Source organism: Gekko japonicus, unplaced genomic scaffold, assembly GCF_001447785.1.
Source record: "Gekko japonicus isolate JY-2015 unplaced genomic scaffold, Gekko_japonicus_V1.1 scaffold198, whole genome shotgun sequence".
NCBI lineage: Eukaryota > Metazoa > Chordata > Lepidosauria > Squamata > Gekkonidae > Gekko > Gekko japonicus.
Window position 1 is genome coordinate 857,575 of NW_015161409.1, and position 23,452 is coordinate 881,026.

General features: G+C 44.6%; 1 protein-coding gene across 2 annotated transcripts in view; it reads left to right on the forward strand.

The window, feature by feature from the left end:
- The window catches only part of KCNK10 (potassium channel, two pore domain subfamily K, member 10), a 107,640-nt gene that overhangs the window by 14,492 nt on the left and 69,696 nt on the right, over positions 1–23,452 (forward strand). Inside the window, exons 3-4 of one of the 2 annotated variants that reach the window (XM_015426653.1) lie at positions 9,761–9,814; positions 17,928–18,210. In XM_015426653.1, coding sequence (XP_015282139.1) covers positions 9,761–9,814; positions 17,928–18,210 — 337 coding nt within the window. Of the gene's footprint in view, positions 1–9,760; positions 9,815–17,872; positions 18,211–23,452 lie in introns of both variants that reach the window. The other variant, XM_015426646.1, reaches the window with a different exon arrangement.

A 23,452-nucleotide genomic window follows, 5' to 3' on the forward strand; every position in this document is an offset into this window, starting at 1 on the left:
CATACTGATAATAATAATTTTGTGCCATGAAGTTGTAGCTGACTCATTGTGACCCGGGGACCATGGGGTTTTCAAGGCAAGAGATGAGCCAAGGTGGTTTGCCATTGCCTTCCTCTGTGTAGCAATCCAGATCTTCTGGCCTCCTATACAAGTACTCACTGTGGCCCACCCAGCTTCCCTCCCAGGCTCTGATGAGATCAGGCTAATCAGGACTATTCAGGCTGCTTTGTGTCATACTAACAGGTATCATTTTTCCTTGAAATGGAAAGGAAATCCCCGCGCTGTCTTTTAGGCCTTCACAGAGTGCTCTCCAGGGTGCTGTATGCATTCTGTAGCCTTCCAAAACTGCAAGCTCAGTAAAGAGCTGCAAAGGGAGAAGAGGGAGGCAAAAAGTAGCAATTTCGGTCTGTGGCTTTGGTTCAGTACTTTCATTTCAGCACGGAGACACTCGGTTTCAGTGCCATAAATTCAGGCTTAGGGCTGCTCTTCCTCTTCCGGGTTGCCTGTTCTCATTAATGAAGAGCTCTCCAGCGGTGCTTGGAAAACTCAGATCCTTGAGCAATCTCCATATTCTGACCTTGCCTACTGTAAGGTCAAATGAAGGCCTCATCTGCCTATATCAGACTCCTCGAAGGCCCTTGGTTTGAGTCTTGCTAGGAGCGCTTTGCACATCACATCCTACAGTGAAGGTGTCACTGAAAGTCCCCATTCCTCAGAAGGTTAGAAGGTCCCCCAGTTTGTGCAGTTCTGTACCAAGGTCTAGCAATTATGACATGTCTGTAGTTCCCCCAAAATATCTCCTCTTTCTAAAGTAATCACTATGATAGTTACAAAATTGCACCTTCTACAAAAAAAGCACCTTCTCGTGCTTTAAATTTTCTGGATTACTTGACTTTAGGTTTGTTTTTAAATAACCTTATTATTAGTGATGCTCACTGGCTCAAGAGCTATATGTGGCTCTTTGACATGACTCCTGTGGCCAGGGGTCATTTCGTAGAAAAAGAGCTAGGGGAACTCATTAGCATAACTCATTAGCATATGCCACACCCCCTGACATCACTAGAAGTGTGTCATAAGGCCACACCCCCTGACATCACCAGAAGTGTGTCATAAGGCCACACACCCCGCCCCCAACGGTCCTGGCCGCCGGCGCCGGCCTTGCAGCTCCACTAGAGGCAGGAGGAAGCAACTTACCCTCCCTCTTCTCCTGCCTCCTCCTGGCTGAATTAGGGCCGGAAGTGGGGCGGCTGGAAGCAGGGGGCGGGGTTTCGTCATGTGCCCCACCCCCCATACCTCACCCGGGGGAACTGCGATCCCCCGCGATTCCCCCCAAAATGACCTCTGCCTGTGGCTCTTCTGAGCACTGTTCACCAATTTGGCACCTGCCCCATGTTTCAGGAAAGTGGGCAAGGCTGTTGCCTGGTGAGGCTTGTTGTTGACAGGTGGTTCTCACCTTGAAGCATTCACTGCCAGAGGGCGTGGAGGATGAGTGAGCTGCAGGCTGTGCTAGGGATAGACCTAAAGGGTCCAGTTCATCATTTGGATTCAAGCATGGTTATAATCACATTCTGAACAGTTTTATCATGTTGTTGGATGTGTGCATTTGGTAGGGTGGTGCACGGAGCCCCTGGTACTCCTGGAGCTCTTTTGGTTTGTGATCATTGCAAATGTGTCTCTTTGAAGGCTATGGACTGAGTACCACTGATATATTGTTTAGATTTTTAAATGATGATATTTTGAGAATTTTAAGTGCCATAAAAACCTAATCAATCAATGTGAAAGCACTTCATGGATGTCACCAAATATGGTGTCAGCAAATAACTGCCCTCTAAAAGGACTATAAATAAATTACTGGAGATTAAGTATCTCAGGGGCTAATTGAGCTGTTATGTGAAACAAGCATGTTGATGGTCAGATTGTTCCTAAGCCACAAGGCTGTCAGAAAGCTGCGGGGAAAGGGCAGAAGCAACTGTGAACAAATCCTTTGTTACTCTGGCACAGCTTGCAAGGGATTATTTCATTGTTTCCATCTGCCCTGTTCTGCAGTATTTTCATGGAGTCAGGATGCAGTGTCCATTGATACAATCTAGCAAGACTTTTTTCCCCCTCCTAGTAAGACTTTTGAGAACTGGTAGACAGGGATAACCATCATCTCTACTTTGTAGCTAGCATATGGCTGAATGCTGTAGGGAACTAAATGCTGGATAAGCCAGGTCTAATTTATGGTTTACCATGTTCCTAGTTGTGAGGTGATGTGTGATGTGAGTGCTTGCTGTGTGTGCTGATTGTTTTAAGCATTGATCAACACTGTATGATGTAAATGTGTGTTTTCTTTTTAATTTTGCTACTGGGGACCCCCCCCCAGCTCTGGGGGCTTCTTATCCCATAAGTCATTGTTAGGTTTTTAAAAGGAGTCATAGAAGGCAGTATTTTAGAAAGAGAGCCATAGGAATAGACAGCTAGATGCTCCTCATTCTTTCTGATGGTTTGGAATCAGAACTCTGTGTTGAAGATAACAAAAGCCATGTTCCCCCAGGGATGCCATGGGATGAAATTGTTATGTGAAATCCACAGAATTCTTAAGGTAGATTCTTGAGATGGCAGGCTACGAACTCAACATCACAAATGCATGTGATAACTCTTCTAAACAAATATGTGAAAATGGATTTCTTAACATTATCAGTGTATCGTTTACATGATTTCTTACATCCTTGTTGATCTGGTTCAGTGAGCTCATTTTAATGATCTTGCTATTCTTACATTATTACTTCACTATGGTTTCTTACTGTCTTTGGTAGAAACCATTCCAAATAACTTCCTAGGCCTGACTTTTTAAATGAAAATTAAAAGCTGGTTTACATATGCATGTACATCCCTTGCCTTCTTATTTTTATACTCAAGCAGTATACCAAAAGGGATTAATTATTTTGGTTTCAATTATAGTTGATTGGACAGAATCTTATGGATTTTCTAGAAGTTAACAGGAATCATGCTCTAAGTTACTAGCTGGTGATGTATGACAATTGCCACCTAAGGATTGTTTAAATACAACAGTTTTTACAGTTTTTTTTTAAAAAAAGAACTTCTGATCAGGATGATAAGTGGACAGGCTTCATTCCCAAATGGTATGTGGTACTGAGATTTACCCGGTACAAAGTAAAGACCTAAATGACAAGAAAAAGTTTTTCCTTGTATAATGTCTCCACACGTGGGGACCTTAAAACTGTAGGTGTTTACAGATTCTTGGAGAATTCCCAGCTAACTTTAAGATGGAGAGGATAGCAGAGAGAAAGAAGACAACAGAAAAGAGGGAGGAGCCATCAGTGGTGGACATTAGCACTTTTCAGGCACTAAGTTTGGCTGTGCATGTGGGGAGAACAGATTCTGTGTGATGCTCCTAATATGTGTTCCTAATGTCTGAAGGGGCCAACACACATACATTCTACCTTTGCAATACAAATACCACAACTGTGATTTCTAGGGTTCTGGAATGCTTCTAGCAAGCCTGAGAGTACGTGCATTGCCCATTTCAGACAAGAAGAGAATTGAATGTGTTGGGAGGATCACATATAGCAGTGATGGCGAACCTTTTAGAGACCGAGTGCCCAAACTGCGCCCCAAAACCCACTTATTGATCGCAAAGTGCCAACACGGCAATTTAACTTGAATACTGAGGTTTTACTTTAGAAAAAACAACTCATACATTAACTTAAGATGATCCAAACAAAGTAAGGAAAGCAATCCCAAATGCTTTCATTTACTTAAAATTATTTGGCAGAGAATTTGACACTTTAATGATGGTCTGGGCCTGGCTGGGGCAATGGCACGTGTGCGCACAGAGAGGGCTCTGAGTGCCACCTCTGGCACCCGTGCCATAGGTTCGCCACCACTGACATATAGGGTGTTCTCCTTGTATATGCATCAGACATAGTGCCTGAAATAGGCTAGTGTCTTCCTCACCCCTGTGTTCTTAGAGCTGAACCAGAAGCTTCAGATATTCCTGGGACATGTTCTTCATACTCAAAAAGAGTTGAGCACTTCCATACATTGCCAAAGCTGTCTCTGTCTGTGTGTTCGGGAAGTGTCCCATGATGTCTCAGGCCAGTGAACTTCACAGCTGAGAGTGAGAATTCCAACCCCAGACTGCCTAGTCTCCGTTGAGCACTGTAACTACTGCACCGCAATGGCTTTCTTGCGTGTACTTGTATGCAATCTGAGATACATTCTGTTTGAGCCAGGTGGAGACTGGTGTCCGAAGGCTGGTCTGTGGGCTGGGTTGTCTTGAAGTGGGGCCAGTTCCAGTGTTGCCTGAAGAAAGCAAATTTCTTCCTCCTACGAGCTGCTACCACCAAGGAGCAGCAGTACAAAGTCCTGAATGGGTTTTTTTTCTTGCACACATGTATAGATTTGTAATAGAACAGCATTTTTGAACAGGATTGGTTGTTTCCAAAGACACAGGGGACTTTTTGGGTTCGACATTTACCATAATGCTGTGGTTTTTTATTGCCTTGACTCCCCTTCATGTATGCACCTTTGAATTCACTGACACCAGGAGTGGCATTAGCTGCAGACTGCTGGAGTGGTGCTGAGATCAGCAGCACTAATACTGCATTAGACTCCTCTTTAGGGAAACAGATGCAGATGTTCTCTTATAGTTTCTGGGCAAACTGCATCTCTCCAGCATTCAGCTGTTAATGTGAAATGTATCCTGCTGCAGTAAAAAGATAATGCCTTTTGCCTGTCTATAACTCCCTTTGCAGTACAGCTGTGCCAAAAGCAGGGTTTCATCTGATCCAGCAAAGCTAGCTGAAAGCCACTGTGATCCATTGGTTAAACTGCTGGACTAAGATCTGGGAGACCCAGGTTCAAATGTGCATTGTTCCATGGAGATTCACTGGGTGAACTTGGGCCAGTCACTTTCTCTCTCAGCCTAACTCCACAAGGGTTTTGATATGTGGATAAAACCACAAGGAGCTCCCAAACACTGGGAATTACAGGGCATGATTTCCAGGTAAAAGAGTGTGGCTAGACACCCAAACTGTCCTTTTTCTAAACCACTGGCCTTTCAACACTTGCCAAAATCCTTCGAGTAACACTGTCTTGGTCTTAGTCCCAGGCGTTTAACTTTCCATCGAAGCATGTGGCATGGTTTGCTACCTTGGCCTTTGGGGTTCACTGGACTAAACTTCTCTTCCTTGACCTACGGAATTAGGTCAAAGACAGTCTTTAGCCACTTTGACCTATATGAGTCTTCTTTCAAGAGTGCCAGGTAGCCCTTGCTGCTCAAGTATGACTTGGTGAACAGTCTAAATGCTTGTAACCAAGCCCTTGCCTCAAGGGGAGGTTGGCCCATTTCTGAACAGAGAGCCACACTGGCCACACAGTGAGGAATGTTTAATAATTTTCACAGAAAATATAAAAGAAGATGGTCTATATTTTCATTTTCCAAGACCGTCCTTATGGCTACTCCATAAAGGAAAAAAAGAATGACTTTCATGTTAAAGACCTGAACAGCACCTGGAACATAGTTCCCAGCTTCTTTTCAGAAGTTTAATATGCTGTCGGGGCAAGTTTTTTGCTTTTCTCCTTATCAGTGGCTGATGATGAGGCCCAGATTTTAGGTGAGATGTGAAAAGGATGCCCAAATATGAAAATCCTTTCACTTGCCGATTTTCTTCCCCATTCAGAGTCCATCTGAACACTGAAGGATTCCTTCTTTTGGAGGAAACAACTACTTTAATTTTCTGTTAGTTTATTTTCAGCCCTTCCTTAATACAATATTCTGAGAAAATTTTTAATGATCTCTGGAAACCAACTCTTGTCCGAGAGAGCAGAGTAGTGTCATTAGTGTGAAGAAGAACTGGAATATTGCAGTTGGCCAAATGGGGTGGATGACAAAACTCATTCAAGAAAGTCGAAAGATCATTCATATACAGGTTGAACAAAAAAGACCCCAAAAGATAGCCCTTTATCGACGTTAAATGGAACTGAGCTGTAAGGAGACATAGCTTCTTGGAGAATGGGCTGGAAGTGTAAATAGGACTGAAATAGGACTGAAATCAACAAAATGATAGGCCTTATTCAACCCTGCAATTTCCCTTCCAGGGGTTTGACATGTTAAGGGCTTGCACAAAATCACACTAGTGCATTCCAGATTTGATAATATAGATTAATTAACCTGGAGTGTCTACTGTCACTTGGCTCCCTTTGCAATCCCTAAATACAAGCCTCCTGAGAGAAATTCTGGGTTTGGAGAAGCCAATATTGATTGACCCTTGCCCTAATAAAAGCTAGGAAAAATATGAGGGGGACACACACACACATTCTCTTTCCTTTCTTTATGCACAAAGGGTAGAGTACAGATGTGAAATTCACATGACTATTCTGCTCATGGCTGAGCACTTTTTTATGGGCAAGATTTCAACAGGATTGCAGTGAAGAAGAGGAAGAGATTGGATTTATACCCTGCCCTTCACTACCCGAAGAAGTCTAAGAGCGGCTTACAATCTCCTTTCCCTTCCCCTCCCCACAACAGACACCCTGTGAGGTAGGTGGAGCTGAGATAACTCTCTCAGGAGCTGTCCTTGAGAGAACAACTCTGAAAGAACTTACGACTGACCCAAGGTCACGCCAGCAGCTGCATGTGGAGGAGTGAGGAATCAAACCCGATTCTCCCAGATTAGAGTCCATGCTCCTAACAAAACTGACTCCCAAACTGTTGTCATGTGTCACAACAACAAATCTCAAAGCTACTGCTCAGGAACATATGAACGTGTGAAACTACCTTATTACCTTATATTAAGTCAGACCATGTTTTTGTCATGGTCAGTAGTATTTACTGTGGCTGGTAGCAGCTCTCCAGGGCCCCCAGTGGAGTTCTTTCCCATCAGCTGCTACCTGAACTTTTTTTTTAAACTGAACATGTTGGGGATTGAACCTGGGATCTTCTGCATGCAAAGAAGATGCTCTACTTCTGAGCCATGACCTCTCCCAAAGGTGACATGTGGCAGGTGATGCATAAACCTTTTACCCACTATACTTCATATTTCTTAAATATGAACATCATGCCATGTGACCAAGAAAGTAAACTGCCTGGTTGTGCCCATTGTGTACTCAGGACAGCATAGTCAGAGACAAGTAACTAGTCCACATTAGATAACTATTTCAGAGTTCATTATTGTACCCTGCACAACTCAGTGTATTCTTCTAAAATAGCGATGGAGCATTTCGGATGGCAAAATTCCTGGATATATTTTGTATGCTTCATCTGCTGAGTAGGATGAAGGCAGCAGGCAGAGTGTGGGTTACCATAACAGTTTTGCACTGCGACGTTTTCTGTAGATGTATAACCAAGAAATCTGGAAACGAATTCATTGTGTTGGGTCTTGTTAGAGGTTGTTCTCATGGGAGGTTAAATTTGGAGTCACTTCACCTTAAGAATTTCTCTTAAATTAAATTAGCTGTAGGAAAGGATCACAGCAATTGAATTAGCGCTAGAATGACATTTAGACCATCTGGTCCTTTTCTTCAAGGCTTGTTATGTGACACCTCACTAACCCATTGCCTTCAGAAGATAATTACCAGAACCTTTTCCTAGCTCCTAGTTTTGAGAATATGCCTGTTGACCTTAGTAGGAGTATTGTATGCATGTTCTTTCCACTTTATCATTCATACTCCTATGAAACTGCCACAGCACGTATTCCAAGACTCAGTTGTTGATAAATAATTCAAAGGAGGGCTGCCAGCTTTGATAGGCTTCATCAGTAAATTAATCAACTAACGCTCCAGTTGATTAATTGGTAGCAGGCAGTTTTAATAGATGAACGCAGAAAATGAATAGCACACATTATTGTTCTGTTTTAGTCTGACATCATTCATGGGTGTGACTGTATTAGTAAATGAAACAGAAAATATTAAATATGACTGTTTAACAATGAGTGGCAGGGTTTCTGTGCTAAATTGTATGTGATTGTGTGTTGCATTCAGCATTTCAGAAAACACATATATTGAATTTTAGTCATATGTATATACTTAAATACAACCAATTAATTGGTTAAAAGGCTAATGGCTGAGGAACTGAATTTCTATTTGATTGACAGGCTTCATTAGAACCATGCATCAGAATCCTTACTTTGCAAATCATATACATGTATAGGGTGAGTAAGAAGGAAATGGGAGAGGGCAAGGGGGAAGAAATGTTGAAAGATCATGAACGTTCTTGAACTTTAAGACAGAGGAGGATAGAAACAGGAAAAACAAATGAATAAGTAAATATATAGCCTGGCTAAAATCTTGAGAAAGTGCTTTTTCCTGACTGTGCAAAATTTGGGGTGTCCTTGGGGCAACTCATATGTAATATATGTGCAATTTTTTTGGGGGGTGGGGGAACTTAAGCAGGAAAGCGGCAATAACTGCAGAATTGGTCATGTCAGTTATATAGGTACATTTCAATATAAAGTATACAGCTCAATCTATATGACCTATAAGGTGGCCTAGTGGTGTGATCTAGGGTCGTTAAGATTGGTCCTGAAATGAATCTCAACCAGATGACAACCTTGCTTCAGCATTCTTTGCAAGCAGTGTTTCAAAGGATGGTTTCACAAATTCAATTGCAACAAAGCTGGGATGGCCAGTGAGCTTGTCTGTACTCAACAGGGAGCCAAATCCAACTCTCTGGTGACTCTGAGGCTTGAACACCTGTTTTTCACGACCCCTCCCGTTTTTATAATGTACGACTAAGAGGTCCTGAGGGCTGTTTCGACCATGATGTGTTGCCTACCTGGAGAAAGAATCTCTGTAACACGGATACCCTCTTGTGTGAGCTTGGCATGAGTTTTTTAGTGGTTTAGGCCAACAAACAAATGCATACATAAGTTTTTAAACTCATGTATCAGCAACAATATAAAGATTCGTTGTAACTTCACATACACAATGTGTTCCAGCTATCACTGTGTCTGATTTTCTGTAAGTTTAGCTCTCTTTCCACATTCAAAAAAGCTACATAAAGATCAAAACCAGTCTTGCATATGTGTAGAAGGATCTTTGTACCCTGTGCATTAACGGTATTGCTGTTCCAACTTACATTCTGCCCTTAAAGACTGTTGAGAAGCCACAGTTTGTATACAGTGTAAAAACATCTGTCAGTAAGCAGTGATTATATAGGACATATAACATTACTGCTGTCTTGGTAGCATTGGTTATTGGTGGATGTAATTCATGGTGTTGGTATTGGTCTGTATAACCTTAGCCTGTTTTCGAATGATCTCCCTAGAGATACTGAACCTTTTGACATGTTCAGGTTTAGGAAACAAGTGAAAATCTACTTTGGCCATGGTCACACGGAGCATCAGGCACGCAAGAGGGATGGAAGAGAGGCGGAGTTTCCGGGCGCGATCTCACCGCAACATCTGGGGAGCGTAGAGCTCCCGTGGCTGTTCCATGGCTACCGTCCGAAGCCGCGCAGTAAAAAACTAGTACCTCCGAGGTACTAGTTTCCGGGAACTGCGCAGCAAGGGCAGGCGCCTGATCGTGTCCCCGCTGGGCTTCCGTGGCATCCGGTGCGCGCCGGGTGTTTCCCCCCCATGCCTCCCGAAGCCCTCAACAGCACATGCGCACAAAGGCGCCCGGCATCGGTAGGGTCGAGGGGGGGCTGCGATGGGGGTGCGCAGCAGCGGCCAGGCAGAGAGGGCCGCGTGTCACGGGGGGAGGAAGGGAGGGCAGGCGGGATGCTGGTGGGGAGGGGGGACCCGGCGGGTTACTCCCCCCTTCCCTCCCCTCCTTGTGAGCGGCCCACGGACCCTGCCCAGAGTGGGCAGTGCACGACCCTCCCAGAGGGGGCGGCTCCTTCCGTCCCTTTCCCATCGGCTCTCGCTGGAGGTGCGGATGCTCGTGTGATCGGCACCTCCATCTTATCCACGGGACCTCGCTGGAACCTCTCCGGGACGTCTGATCCCGCTGCCGCGGGGTTTGTTGCCCCGGGGCAAATAGCCACGCTCCCCACCCGCAGTTTCCTGCCCGTGTGACCACGGCCTATGTTGAACAATTTGTGTTTTCTTTATATGGAAGAAAATAGTTTTCCTTATAGTTGCATATAGTTTCAAATGCTGGTCACAGAGCTACGAACAGAGTTCTGCCAGAGGCAGAGCTGACCCAGCTGAGCTCTGAGAAGCAGCAGGAGACAGAGCTGCTAGGGGGTGAGTGTTTTTTATTTGTTTTCAGCTGAGGAGATTTAGCTGAGGGTATTGTGAGGGAGGATTGTGCTTGGGAGTGTGTGGGTGAGTTGTAAGTTGTTGCAGAGTCCTGGCTGCTTGAGAAGGGTGAGAAAGGTTAAGAGTTTGGATTTATACAGGGGCATTATGATACTGCCTGATTTGTTTTCAATTCCCTTCCTAATAATCCCCAGCATAGCAGTGGCCTTTTTTATTGCAGTTGCACACTGTCTAGACATTTTCATTGAGTTATCTACTACAACTCCAAGATCTCTCTCTTGGTCAGTCTCTGCCAGTTCGGACCCCATCAATGTGTATTTGTATTTAGTGAGTGGATAGATCTCTGCGAGATCGACAGAAAAGGAAAACCCTGAAAAGTTGTGGACTGCAGTTGTCTGGTTGTAAAAGACTATGGCAAAGAATCTCAGGCCAAAGATGTCATCAAAGAGTACTACAAGTGCAAGAAATGAACAAATAAAATATTTTGAGCCTGGAAAAAAAGTTTTTGGCTAAACAGTAGGAAGAACTTCCTGACAGAGCGGGTCCTCAGTGGAACAGACTTCCTCAGGAAGTTGTAGGCTCTCCTTCTTTGGAGGTTTTCAAAGAGAGGCTAGATGGCCATCTGACAGCAATGCTGATTGTGTGAATTTAGGCAGATCAGGAGTGGGAGGGCAGGACGGGTTGCCTCAGTGCTTAGTTCTTGTGGCCCTTTTTACATGCCCAAGGAAATGCTGATTGCCACTTTGGAGTCAGGAAGTAATCCTGGAGGTTTTTTGTCATCTTCTCGGTGTGGAACAGCGGTCATTGCAGGTGTGGAGGGGGAGGTATTTGTGAATTTCCTGCATTGTGCAGGAATTGGACTAGATAACCCTGGGTTGGACTAGATAACCCTGGGTTGGACTAGATAACCCTGGAGGTCCCTTCCAACTCTGTGTTTCTATGATTCCACTCTTCCTTGAGTGGTAAGCGGTTCCAAGGGCAGCTCTTGCTTGATTTCCTTTAGATGAGGGAGCACTGAAGACTTATGGTGAACGACATCCCCACCTTAGTGAACTCGTGAACTCGTGGGCACTCAATTAAATTTCTGAGCAGTCGGGTTAGAACAGATAAAAGGGAGTACTTCTTCACCCAAAGAGTGATTAACACGTGGAATTCACTGCCACAGGAGGTGGTGGTGGCTACAAGCATGGACAGCTTCAAGAGGGAATTAGATAAACACATGGAGCAGAGGTCCATCAGTGGCTATTAGCCACAAGATATAGATAGGAACTATTTGTCTGGGGCAAGTGATGCACTGTATGCTTGGTGTGGTGGGGGAACAGTGGGAGGGCTTTTACTGTGCTGGTCCCACTGGTGGACCTCCTGATGGCACCTGGCATTTTTGGCCACTGTGTGACACAGAGTGTTGGACTGGATGGGCCATTGGCCTGATCCAACATTGGCTTCTCTTATGTTCTTATGTAGAACATGCAATTTGGCCGTTACCCTACCCTGCATCATTAGCATATGGCTTTTAATTGCTGCTGGCACTTGTGTTTTAGTTGCAAGGCTTTTATCAATGCCTTCTATGGTTTTTAGTGTTCCAGACTGCTATGTTTTTGTCTGTTTTTATAAATGTATTATTTTACAGGTTTTTACTGTGAATTCTCTCAGGTGCCACTTTTGTGTGTGCGTGAGGGGTGTTTCCTAAATATTAAATCTAAAACAAGCTAAATTAATAAGTGTGCTGATATTGAAGGCAGATAGCAAATGCCTAAGGATGGTTTCCCTATGCTGCCCTCTCAAAACAAACAGGATTCTTACCTTTCCCCACCGGCATCCTCTTACTGGGGAACGGGCTGCGTCACAACACTGGCAAGTCCCCTTTGAGGCAGGAGGACCTGCCAATTTAATGTGTATGTTGCATAAACTGAGATTCGTCATTGCCTTTAATGAGCAAGATTAAGTCCCTTTCATGATAAGTTAACAAACACCCCCCCCCGCAGAAGTATGCTGGGAGAAGCAGACTTTGAAGAGACCTTTTGGAAGGACCCAAGCTGAAGTCAGAAGGAAGGAGGGTTGGTTTTTTTTTTATTTTCCCCCAATGTAGGGAATGTCTCAAAAGTGTTACCACTTCTCATGGTATGTATATCCATTGTGCCAGGGCTTTTTTTTGTAGAAAAAGCCCAGCAGGAACTCATTAGCATAGTAGGCCACACCCAAAAGCAGAAAAATCATTAGCATAATAGGCCACACCCCTGATAGCACAGCTCATTGGCATATTAGGCCACACACCACATGTTACCAGAAGTGTGGTCATCCAGGCACACCCACCTTTTGCTTCTTATTCTGTTTACTTTGTTGTCAAAACCCTGGGCTTTTTTTGTAGCAGGAACTCCTTTGCATGTTAGGCCACACACCCCTAATGTAGCCAATCCTAATGAGTTTCTGCTGTTAGGCATGGCCTATTATGCTAATGAGTTCCTGCTGGGCGTGGCCAACTCAGGAGCCAGCCGGAACTCCGTTCCTGTGCGTTCCTGCCCAAAAATAGCCCTGCATTGTGCTATTGACTCTGGTGAACTGTTTTGATAGTCTTTCATAGTGTTAGATAAAAAAAAAACCCTAGCTGAACCTGTTGGGCCTGAGGCAATAGTGGGACAAAAGAAATTGGTGCGTATCTTGAATTGGATTGCAATGCTTACTGCTCTAATTGCCGTTGTTCTGTATATGCTATCATGTTCCGTTCTGCCCTAACCACCATCTCAAGGGATGTTGTACTATTGTGAAAGGTGCAGCACACTGATCAAAGAAATGGAAACAAAATGGCAAAGGGAGGGGAGCATGATAAGTGACTTATAAAAGAATGCATTTTATGAAGGGAGTGGGCAGAGCTTTCCCTTTCCCTCCTGTTAAGCTCGAACTGTTGAAGTTGAGGGGTACTAGATTCAGGATAGATTCATACAATGCATAATTAATTTTATGGACTTCACTGCTAGCATAGATGGGTTTAAAAGCAGATTAAACAGTATGTCTGAAGATCCTATTATGAGCTAAGACATTGTATAATATGGCACGTACCATGTACAGTTGGTCCAGGTGAACATCTTCTGACTATGATCTTTGTCCTTTGTTGGAATTTCTGCATACAGTCTCCATGTGTACAAGTTATATATGCGTAGGCTTATACACTGATATGTGTCTTGCAAAAAAAATTCTCTAGTCTCCACCTGTGTGCATGGTTTGTACATGCCTGGGTTCTGATCAGAAAGGTACATACACATTGGGGGTGAGGTCAACAGCTGTGATCCTGATCTCTTCTACACGATCGTTGTAAGTTCATGCAGGGGTCTTTTCGTACAAAAAGAGCTAGGGGAACTCATTAGCATAACTCATTAGCATATGCCACACCCCCTGACATCACAGGAAGTGTGTCATAAGGCCACACCCCCTGACATCACCAGAAGTGTGTCATAAGGCCACACACCCCACCCCCAACTGTCCCGGCCGCCGCGGCCGGCCTTGCAGCTCCACTGCCGAGCCCCATGAGGGGCCCGACGGTGGACCTGCAAGGCTGGCGGGAGTGCAAGGAAGCTCCGCGAAGGCCCTCCCTGGCCCCAGGCAGGCAGGGGTGGGGAGAGGCAGGGAGGAAGCAACTTACCCTCCCTCTTCTCCTGCCTCCTCCTGGCTGAATGAGGGCCGGAAGCGGGGTGGCCGGAAGTGGGGGCGGGGCTTCGTCATGTGCCCCGCCCCCGTACCTCACCCGGGGGAACTGCGATCCCCCGCGATCCCCCCCGAAATGACCTCTGAGTTCATGACATCTAACATGCATATATGTGCATGCAGTGATTTCCCTATGACTACCACTCTTTTTTCCATAGTCCCATTTATTACTTTGTTAGATCAAAGTACTTAACCCAGATTTTAACTACAGTCAGGAACTGGCCTCTACTTCAAAAAAAATACAGGAAGTTTATTTGCTGATCTTGTAAGTGCAGTAACTAAAAATGCCTGTTTTTTGCTGATGTGGCAGTTGTGCTTTTTAGATGCTAATATGTTATTGTGATCAAGGTATGTGATAAGTTACTAAAGAAGTTTAATGATTTTGTTTTCCAGTGTGAATGTTATGTGAAGTTGCTCTAGTCAGTTGACAATGACATCAATGGTTTTAGGCTAGAGTAATTCTGCATAGGGTCATACTGCTAGTAATAGTAACAATCTTTTTGAATTGATCGTAAGTTTTTGTCATGATCTTTGTTTTTTAAGAAGACTGTAAAACCTGAGGGGGGTGTTCGTTGTATAGCAGTTGTGACCAATGTTCCCTCTAAGCTGTAGAGTCTTGTGAGCAAAAATTCTACTTTTTGAGCTACTGGCATTAAAAGTTGTGAGCGAACAATATGGCTACTGCATAAATTAGCTTGCTCTAGAGCCATCCTTCCTGAGCTAAGACAAAAATGTGTGAGATGGAGGCTAAAAAACTGTGAGCTAGCTCACACTGACTCAGCTTAGAGGGAACACTGGTTGTGACTACAGTTCACCCAGATACGATGTGAATAGGAAATGCTCTTTAGAGGACAGAGAGACCTGTGTGTAAATGAGAAACTGATCTCACCTCTCCTTTTTCAAAATACAAAGACTATTCACTTTTGTGTAATAGGAGAACAATGGCAAATGAAACCCCCTTCACTCTCCTCACAATGACCCAAGGAGGTACACTAAAAGATGATGTCACACTTTAGGGAATTGTAATGTGCCATTCATTGAAAGCCTCTTCCTACATGAACAAAGCCTTGACTTCTTGATATAATGTTTCTCTGAATCTTGAACTAATAAGGTCCCTGTGGAAACCGAATCATTTATGCATTATCAAATTATGTTGATAATAATAACTCCAGTACAAAGCACTCATCCCTCTGTATGGATGGGTGTAACAAATGATAGCAGAGGATTCTTGGTACAGCACAGCTCCTATTAGCTGAACTTCCATTCATTAAGACATCAATCTTGCTCAATTTATCCCTACTGTATAACCCTTTATCATTGTTCATATGTCATCTCTGACCTTCTGTCAAACTGGACAGTAGTTGGAAGCAGCATCATTTGCTAAAATGAGCCATTGTTAGCCATGTTAGTAGCCAGCTTCTCCAGTGACAGATGGACAACTAATGAGCTGATTGGTTGCTGGGAAACAGTAACTATGCTCTAGAAATTCCTGAGTGGCACTAAGGAGGTACAGTCCTCCCAAAGGAGTCTTCGTAGTTACTTGTAGTATAACAGTCAACTGGTTCTCACTCTATTTTCTAATGCAAAGACTTTCACCATATAGAAGTTCTTATATGCAGATTGATGGAGGAGAGGTCCATCAATGGCCACTAGGCCATGGTGATTGAAGGGATCCTCCATATTTCTGAATACCAGTGCCGAGAGGCAGCAGCAGGTCATATTCTGTTTTTGTGAGCAACTCTCAAAGTTTTTTGAAGACCCTCCCCACCCCAGTTCCGATGGACTCTATCAAGAAATGATATAGAAATTTCTTGTATTCTGCAGTGCAAAGTCCCTTCCGCTCATTATTGAGATTGAGAAGAGCTTTGGTTGGGGCCTTCTAAGTTGGGGCCTTATAGAACTGGCTCTCCCTCTGAGACTTGAGCTTGTATACCATGTACAGACAATTAAAACATTATTCTTCAACTTGCTTAAAAATATAGTTGTTAAGTGTTGGACTGTATTGTTTTGAGGATGCCAGAAGCCTCCAGGGGGTGGATGTGGTTGGCCATGCCCAATTTGAAAAGAGGCGGTCATATGTGTGCTGGTGAAGGGGAGGCTTGGGGGGGCTATGAAAATGTTTTAATCAAAATGGAGATCCTCAGATTGCTAAAGTTTGAGAATTGGTGCCCTAACAAGCAGCCACGGGGGTGTGTGTGTGACTTTTAGATTGGGAAAATGAAGGAAATAAAGCGGGTATCCAATTCAATCTGGCCTCCCCCCTCCTCTCCCATTAGTCTCTTTTATGTGTCTGTTGAGGTATAATTGATTTTAAAGTATTTAGTGCTGTACTTTTTAATTGTATTTATTATATGTATTTTGTTATTCTGTTTTTATGATGTAAATCTGCACTCAGCAGATTATTATAGGCTGGAACCCACCCTGGACCCACTTTATGGGGAGGTTGAGATATAACTGGAAATATATACATAAATTTATTCGGTGCTATGGCTCTAATCTGAATTTACCCTACCAGCTCCTTTTTATGGTAATAAAAATCCATGGAAGAATCCATTGACGGATCTCCAGTGTAATGTATAGCTTGGCCCTTAGCCACACTTTCTCTCTGTGGCTGAAATTGGTGGCAGAGAAAGCAACTTTGGCCTCAGATCTATATCAACTAAATACAAGACTCTGGATCACATCTAATGGGCCTTGCTGGCTCTCTCTTTTCTTCTGGCAAATGTTAATTAATTAATCAATCATCTAATAATTAATCTTTATGAAAGACAGTGAGAATCATGGCGGAATGTGTTGGCCAAGAAGGTAATGATAGGTTAAGGAAGTGAAGCCAAAAAGTAAATTGTTTTATGTCCCATTCTAATATCTCAGGCATATTCTTCATCTCCTTTTTTTAGCACATTGAGGTCCCAGTCACACGGGCCGGAAAATGCGGGGGGGGGGGCACACGGGCCGAAAAATGCGGGGGGGAAGCGTGGCTGTTTGCCCCGGAACAAAGTAACGCGTGGCAGCCTGATCAGACGTCCTGTCGAGGTCCCGTGGTTAGGTGCCGATCAGATGGCTAGTCTGCAGTGCGGCAAAGAAGCAGCACGGCATGTTCACACCGGCAATCGTGCCGCACCACTTCTGTGGCAAACAGGATTTTTTGTTTGTCTCACTGAAGTTTGCACATGTGCATGATCGTTTGTGTGCATTCTGTGTGGACTTAAAAAAAATCTGGTTTGCAAGGGGACATGGGCGGGTTCTGGATGCCACGGGATTCCAGCGGAAACACAATCAGACGCCTGCCCTTGCCCCGCGTTTTCCAGAAACCAGTACATCATAAGTACTAGTTTTTTACTCCGCATCTTCGATGGGAAGTCACGGGTTAGCCACTGGAGCAATACACTTCCCAGATGTTGCGGTGTGATCGCGCCTGGAAAATCCGCCTATCATCCGTATCTTTAGCGTGGCAAATGCTCCGTGTGAACGGGGCCTGAATTATCTGCTCCATGCCAGAGTTGCAATTTGAAGGTGACCATTATTAAGCACAATTATAGGATGATTATTACAGGGCACAAAAGTTAGATAACTAGAACAGACCAATGAAAAAGCGACTACATTTTGTATAATGTTGAGAGTCAGCAGAGTGGAATGGTGAGGGTGTTGAAATAGGATCTAAGAAATGCAGGTTAAAATTCTCATGCTGCTATGGACGTTTTTTGAGTGACATTGGGCCAGTCACTCTCTCTCAGTGACTTTCTACTTGACAGATTTGTGAGGATAAAATGGAGGAACAGACCACAATGTAGTAAGCTGTGTTGCATCTCCACTGGGTATAAGTGGGGTATAAATGTCCAAACATATAAATAAAACTGTAAAATTGCTGTGCAAAAGTAACAAGTTGTTTCAGTGGTAGAAGTGTAATAAAAAAGAACCAGTGAAACCACACTAAGATGAAATATTTATTTGTTTTTGCATTTTAGTGACTGTTCCGTCAGCTGTTCCCTCAGCTTGTGAGCCTGAGACAAATAAAACCAGCGGGCACCATCCAGCACCCCGACTCTCTATTTCCTCCCCCCGGACCACTGTGATTGCTAGCATGGAAACCACCTCACAGGGTTTGCAGACAGTCATGAAGTGGAAAACAGTAGTGGCCATCTTCTTTGTGGTTGTAGCCTACCTGGTCAGTGGAGGGCTTGTGTTCCGTGCCCTGGAGCAACCAGAAGAAAGCAAACAGAAGATCAGAATAGCCGACGATAAGGCCAGATTCCTTCAGAAGCACAACTGTGTGTCTCCAGAGGAGCTGGAGGCATTGATTCAGGTGAGAGAATTCTGAGGGAAATATTGGAAACATTGAATGATTTTGTAGCTTTTCCTGAGGCAAACACTTTCCTTGCTATTATTTAAGGGGGAAGTTCAGACATTCCACTGCTAGAAACAGATGAGAGAAAAATTGCTTGTATTTCTGAATTCCATGTATCAAAATTTCATCTGAAGTGGAAGATGTGGTTACGTTGGGGGACTCCAATGTCCAGGAAATTGCCTGGGAATCCCCACTAATGTTCAGTGGGCTGGATTGAGACTGGCAAGAGAGATTTCAGAGAGAGAGAGCGAGAGAGAGAGAGCGAGAGAGAGAGAGAGAGAGAGAAGACAGTGGCTTCACCTTAGAAACAATTTGTTGAGTCTTGAAAACCATAATACTGGAACGTCCAAACATATAACATTCCAGTTTGCAGCATACAGAATTAATCAAGTACCTATATAGCGTGCACTGTAGTTCTATAGTGGATACATCCTATTTGTTCTGTCAAGACCCATAAAGAGGGTGGTTGGCCCAGAACAACCCTCAACATAGAAATCACCATCAGTAGATACCTTTTGCAATCCATAAAAGCCAACAGCTGCCAATTCCAGCCCCTCTTATACAGCAGGTATCAATGTAATATTTGTGAGGGCAAAAAGCCCCAGGTTATATTATGGTGCCTCTTCAAGCAACAATGTATATATTATCGGTGGGCTGGGAAGCTCTACATGTATCACGTCAAGGATATCTAAGGAGCCTGGTAATCTATGTTTAGGTTTAGAGACTGGTACCATGAACTCGAAAAAATGTAAACTGTTTTCTAGGACAGAGTGCAAAGCTTTGAAAAAAATATAGCCTTTAGCTAGACTTCAAAGCCTTATGGGATGCTAGGCCAAAGAACCAATAGACTAGAGTCTAGGGCTAATTTACCATGGCTAAGAGAGAACAGGACCCAGTCTCACTTAACATTAAATTCCCTAAGAGGTTGTAAATCAAGAGGAGAACCTTTTGCTCAAGTGAATTTCTTAAGTAGGCCGATCAAAGAGCATGAATTACTCTCTGCTCCAGAATATTTTGTATTAGTGACATCAAACATTGATTTTTTATTAAAGTCTCTTTGGGTAGGCTGCTGTCACTCTCTCAGGTGCCAGTAGCACATTCGTCCACTGCAAGGAGTCTTCCCTGACACAGGACAAAGAGCCTCTAGCATTGCAGAAGTCATTGCCATTACCAGAAGGGAGTGGTAGGACACAGCTCATTTACTTTGACATGGGCACCAAAAGTTAGATGCCATCAGATTGCGAGCCCCAACTCCCGCCGAGCCCGCGCTGGTGGGAGGGGGCTGATTTGCCTCCTCGTGAGGCATGAAGAGGAGGGAAACGGCGTGAGAAGCGCGGTGCCAGGCAGGGGGCAGAGCCAGCCTATTTAGGCTTGGCTCCTGTCCTCTGCCCCAGCAGTTCTTCGATGTGCTCGGCCCACCCTCCTGCCCTATTTTAGTGCAGGTTTCAACCGGTTGCCTTTTAATGGGGCCAGGTAGGAATTTTTTCCACCCCTTTTTCGATTTGGCTTCAGACGGAGGGGTGCACTGAAGATAGTGGTATTGGGAAATTAGCTTTGGAGGGCCATCGTTTGCTAAGCAGGATGGTCACTTTGTGGTTAGGCGAGGTAGAGTGATCAGGACATTGAAAATGGTGAGCACCTGGACATTTCATTAAAGGAATTAAAGGGTCCTCCAAGAACAGCTTTTGGGCCTTCGCAGCTCAGGGCCGGGAAGGGGTGATCTTCCTTAGAACAATCTGGCCCGGCCTATCTCAGCAGGCCTTGCGGCTTCCAGGGTGGTGGGCCAGGGGGATCTCCTAAATATGCCAAGCTGCTGGTTGAGAGCTACATTGGGTGGCTCGAGATCAGGGAAGGTGCATTGCCCAGAAGGAGATGAAGGTGGTCATGAGTTTGACACTGGTCATATTCCTCAGTACATTTTTAGCAGCACCTCGCCATTTGTTTGATTATAATTAATAAAGTGGCTCTTGTTAAATCCATATTGGTGTCCATCTCTTCATTCCGACTGTGGTGGCAATGCCACATATTTTAAATAATGTGGTGGGAAACTGTGTGTGAGTTTCATAGACTGGAATAATCCCAGACAGGCCTAAATCCAAGTGTCCTATTTTTAGTTTTGTATACGGTACTTTTTCAGAATTTAGTGACCCCCCTCCCCCTCCGAAACTTGATTAAATTGATTTATGGCTGAGTTACCAGCCTTCCGGTTTTGTTTGTTTTGGTATAATTAATTAGCACAACCCAAGCAGAACAAGTAGTTTTATTCATTTATTAAAATAAGAGGAAATTGAACAAACATAATATGTGACAACAAGGTGAAATCTCACATCTGACTGGCAGTGCAATCCAAAGTAGAGTTACACCCATTGACTTTAGTGGACTTAAAGGGGCATAACTCTGGTTAGCACTGCATGGTCATTCACCATTTGAGACCAAAGATCCCTGAGCGTGAGCAGAAAGTGAGCTTTCTGTGCTCACTGTAAAGCTGTAATCTAAGAACACTTTCCTTGGAGTAAAGTCTATCAAATCAAATGGGACTTACTTCTAAGTAGACCTGCTTAGGATGGCTTTCTATGAGTAGGATTTAGTGTTGGTAGGGTTCCCTCCCTTTTTAACTTCACCCTGGCTTAAGATGTCATTCTCAAACTATTTGAAGCAGGCCCCATTTCTAAACTTAGGCCCCTGCCACATGGGGGGAAAAAGTACGGCCAAAGTGTGGCTTTTTAAAGCTGCACCAAAAGAAACATGCGGCGGTGGGATCACATAGATCCCCTGAGCCGACGCACAGTTCCTCCTCGGCACGATTAGATGCCGAGGGGAAGCTACTGAAGGGAGAGCGAGGCTGCCGAACTGCGCATGTGTGCGAGTGCGCAGTTTGGCCGGGAGCCTGAATTGCTCCAGACAACGGGCGCGGCGGCGATCCCACAGCCACGCTTGCTGCGGTGCTTCAGGTAAGTCCTCCTCTGTAGGAGGTTCTTTTTTGCAGCGGCTTTCCCGGGTTTAGGGACAGATCGGGAACGGGTGCGCGCCGCTTCCCAGATGTTGCAGTGAGATCGCGCCTATTTGCTGCGCCCCCGATCCGTCCCTCTCCCGGGCCAAAATCTTCCGTGTGACCGGGGCCTTACTTTATCATTTGGAACCCACAACTGCCGTGTTGCAGGTCCCAGGAGGCAATGTGCATAGGCTATGCTGATAGCCTCCCACACCATTGGTGACTGGGAGCAAGACCTTGGGTATGACCAGAGGTGCTGGCTGAAGGACAGGAAGAGGGAATGTGGTTGCTCCACCCTCTCATCTTCTTTTTGCACTGCTGGAAGGAGGGGTGCCCAGAGTCTTCTTCTCTCCCAGCGCAAGCATTTAAGCCTCATAACCTGCCTGTGAGAGGGCTGTGTCCCCCTTTTGGGCCATGACCCGCAGTTTGAGAACCATTACCCTAAGAGAAAAGATAAGAAAAAAAGAGAAAATGCAATGAGTTTACAATTCAGCATGCTTCCATCTTCAGACGCTGGCAGGGTTGGCTAGATGGTCAAGCCCTCAGAACACTGTTCTCCCCACAACCAGCCACCTTGAGCCATGAGGAGGCAGGAGATAAGTACTTTACAACTGGATTTTACTGTGTGAACTGGAAAAATCCAGTTCAAAAGTACATTGAAAGTGGATTATTTAGTGTGTGTGATCACAGCCACAGACAGACAAACCGGTTAAAGGAGAACTGATCACTGTACTGACCTAATCAAAGGTAAAGCCAAGTGGAGAGGAAGGAGAACCAGCAGGGTTCTGTATGCCCTGTAGAGAATGGCTGGTTTGAGACAGGAACTGAATGGATGATTGGCTAAGATTGATGGCCTAATTGACATAGCTCAGGAAGAGTTGGCAAACATGCTGACTACAGGATAACTCTTGAAGTAATACCTCTGTCTTCTAAGCCTTTTGGCACTGGATTGGCTGGATTCCATGCAGACTGGTCTGAAGCTACAAGGGTGGGGTGTGGGAGGAAATTCTTATAGAGTCATAGAGTTGGAAGGGACCTCCAGGGTCATCTAGTCCAACCCCCTGCACAATGCAGGAAATTCACAAATACCTTCCCCCTCCACACCTGCAGTGACTGCTGTTCCATGACCAGAAGATGACAAAAAACATCCAGGATTGCTTCCTGACTCCGAAGTAGCAATCAGCATTTCCCTGGGCATGTAAAAAAGGGCCACAAGAACTAAGCACTGACGCAACCCTTCCTGCCCTCCCTCTCATGATCTGCCTAAGTTCACAGAATCTGCATTACTGTCAGATGGCCATCTAGCCTGTTTGAAAACCTCCAGAGAAGGAGAGTCCACCACTTCTCAAGGAAGCCTATTCCACTGAGGAACCGCCAGGACGTTCTTCTTAATGTTTAGCCGAAAACTCTTCTGATTTAATTTCAACCCGTTGGTTCTGGTCCGACCTTCTGGGGAAACAGAAAATAGCTCCACACCATCCTCTAGATGGCAGCCCTTCATGTACCGGTACTTGAAGATGGTTATCATTTCACCTCTCAGTCATCTCCTCTCCAGGCTAAACATACCCAGCTCCTTCAACCTTTCCTCATAGGACTTGGTCTTGACAAATATTAATACAATCCAAAGCAAATGGGTGCTTCTACTGCCTGAGCTCTGGAGTCGACAGATCTGTGTATCCACTTTGGGCACAATAACCTTATTTCTAAGGACTGAAAAACAGGAGTTCTTTCTGCATTTGCAGTCACCCTTTTATAGCTGACTTTTAAATAGGGACTCCAACGCCCATAAAAACAAACAGCTGATGATATCTGTAGGCTTCCAACTTAATCCCCTGATTTGAATTCAACACATGTGGATAGCGATCAAAACCTGTTATCATCTGGCAGCTGTGTGCTGGCTTGTGTGAAATATATTTCATCTCGCTACAGTTCCCAGTTGATAAGGTGACTTTTCTGGAACCTTCCTTTGTCAGGCTAAGCAGGGGTCCAGCACGTAAGCGAGTTCAGAGACCTTGATTTTCCTCTGTGCCCTGAAACAAGTCTCATTCCCTGTTAGCAAATTGTTGGGAAAGGCAGCGTGTGATAAACAAAGGACCTGACTGGGTTTTTTGTGTGTGTGCTTTTATTCTGGTAGTTTCACTTGTGGTGGATTGCTTGATAAACATCAAGGAACTGGCTACAATTATGGCTCATTAGGCCAGTACAGCT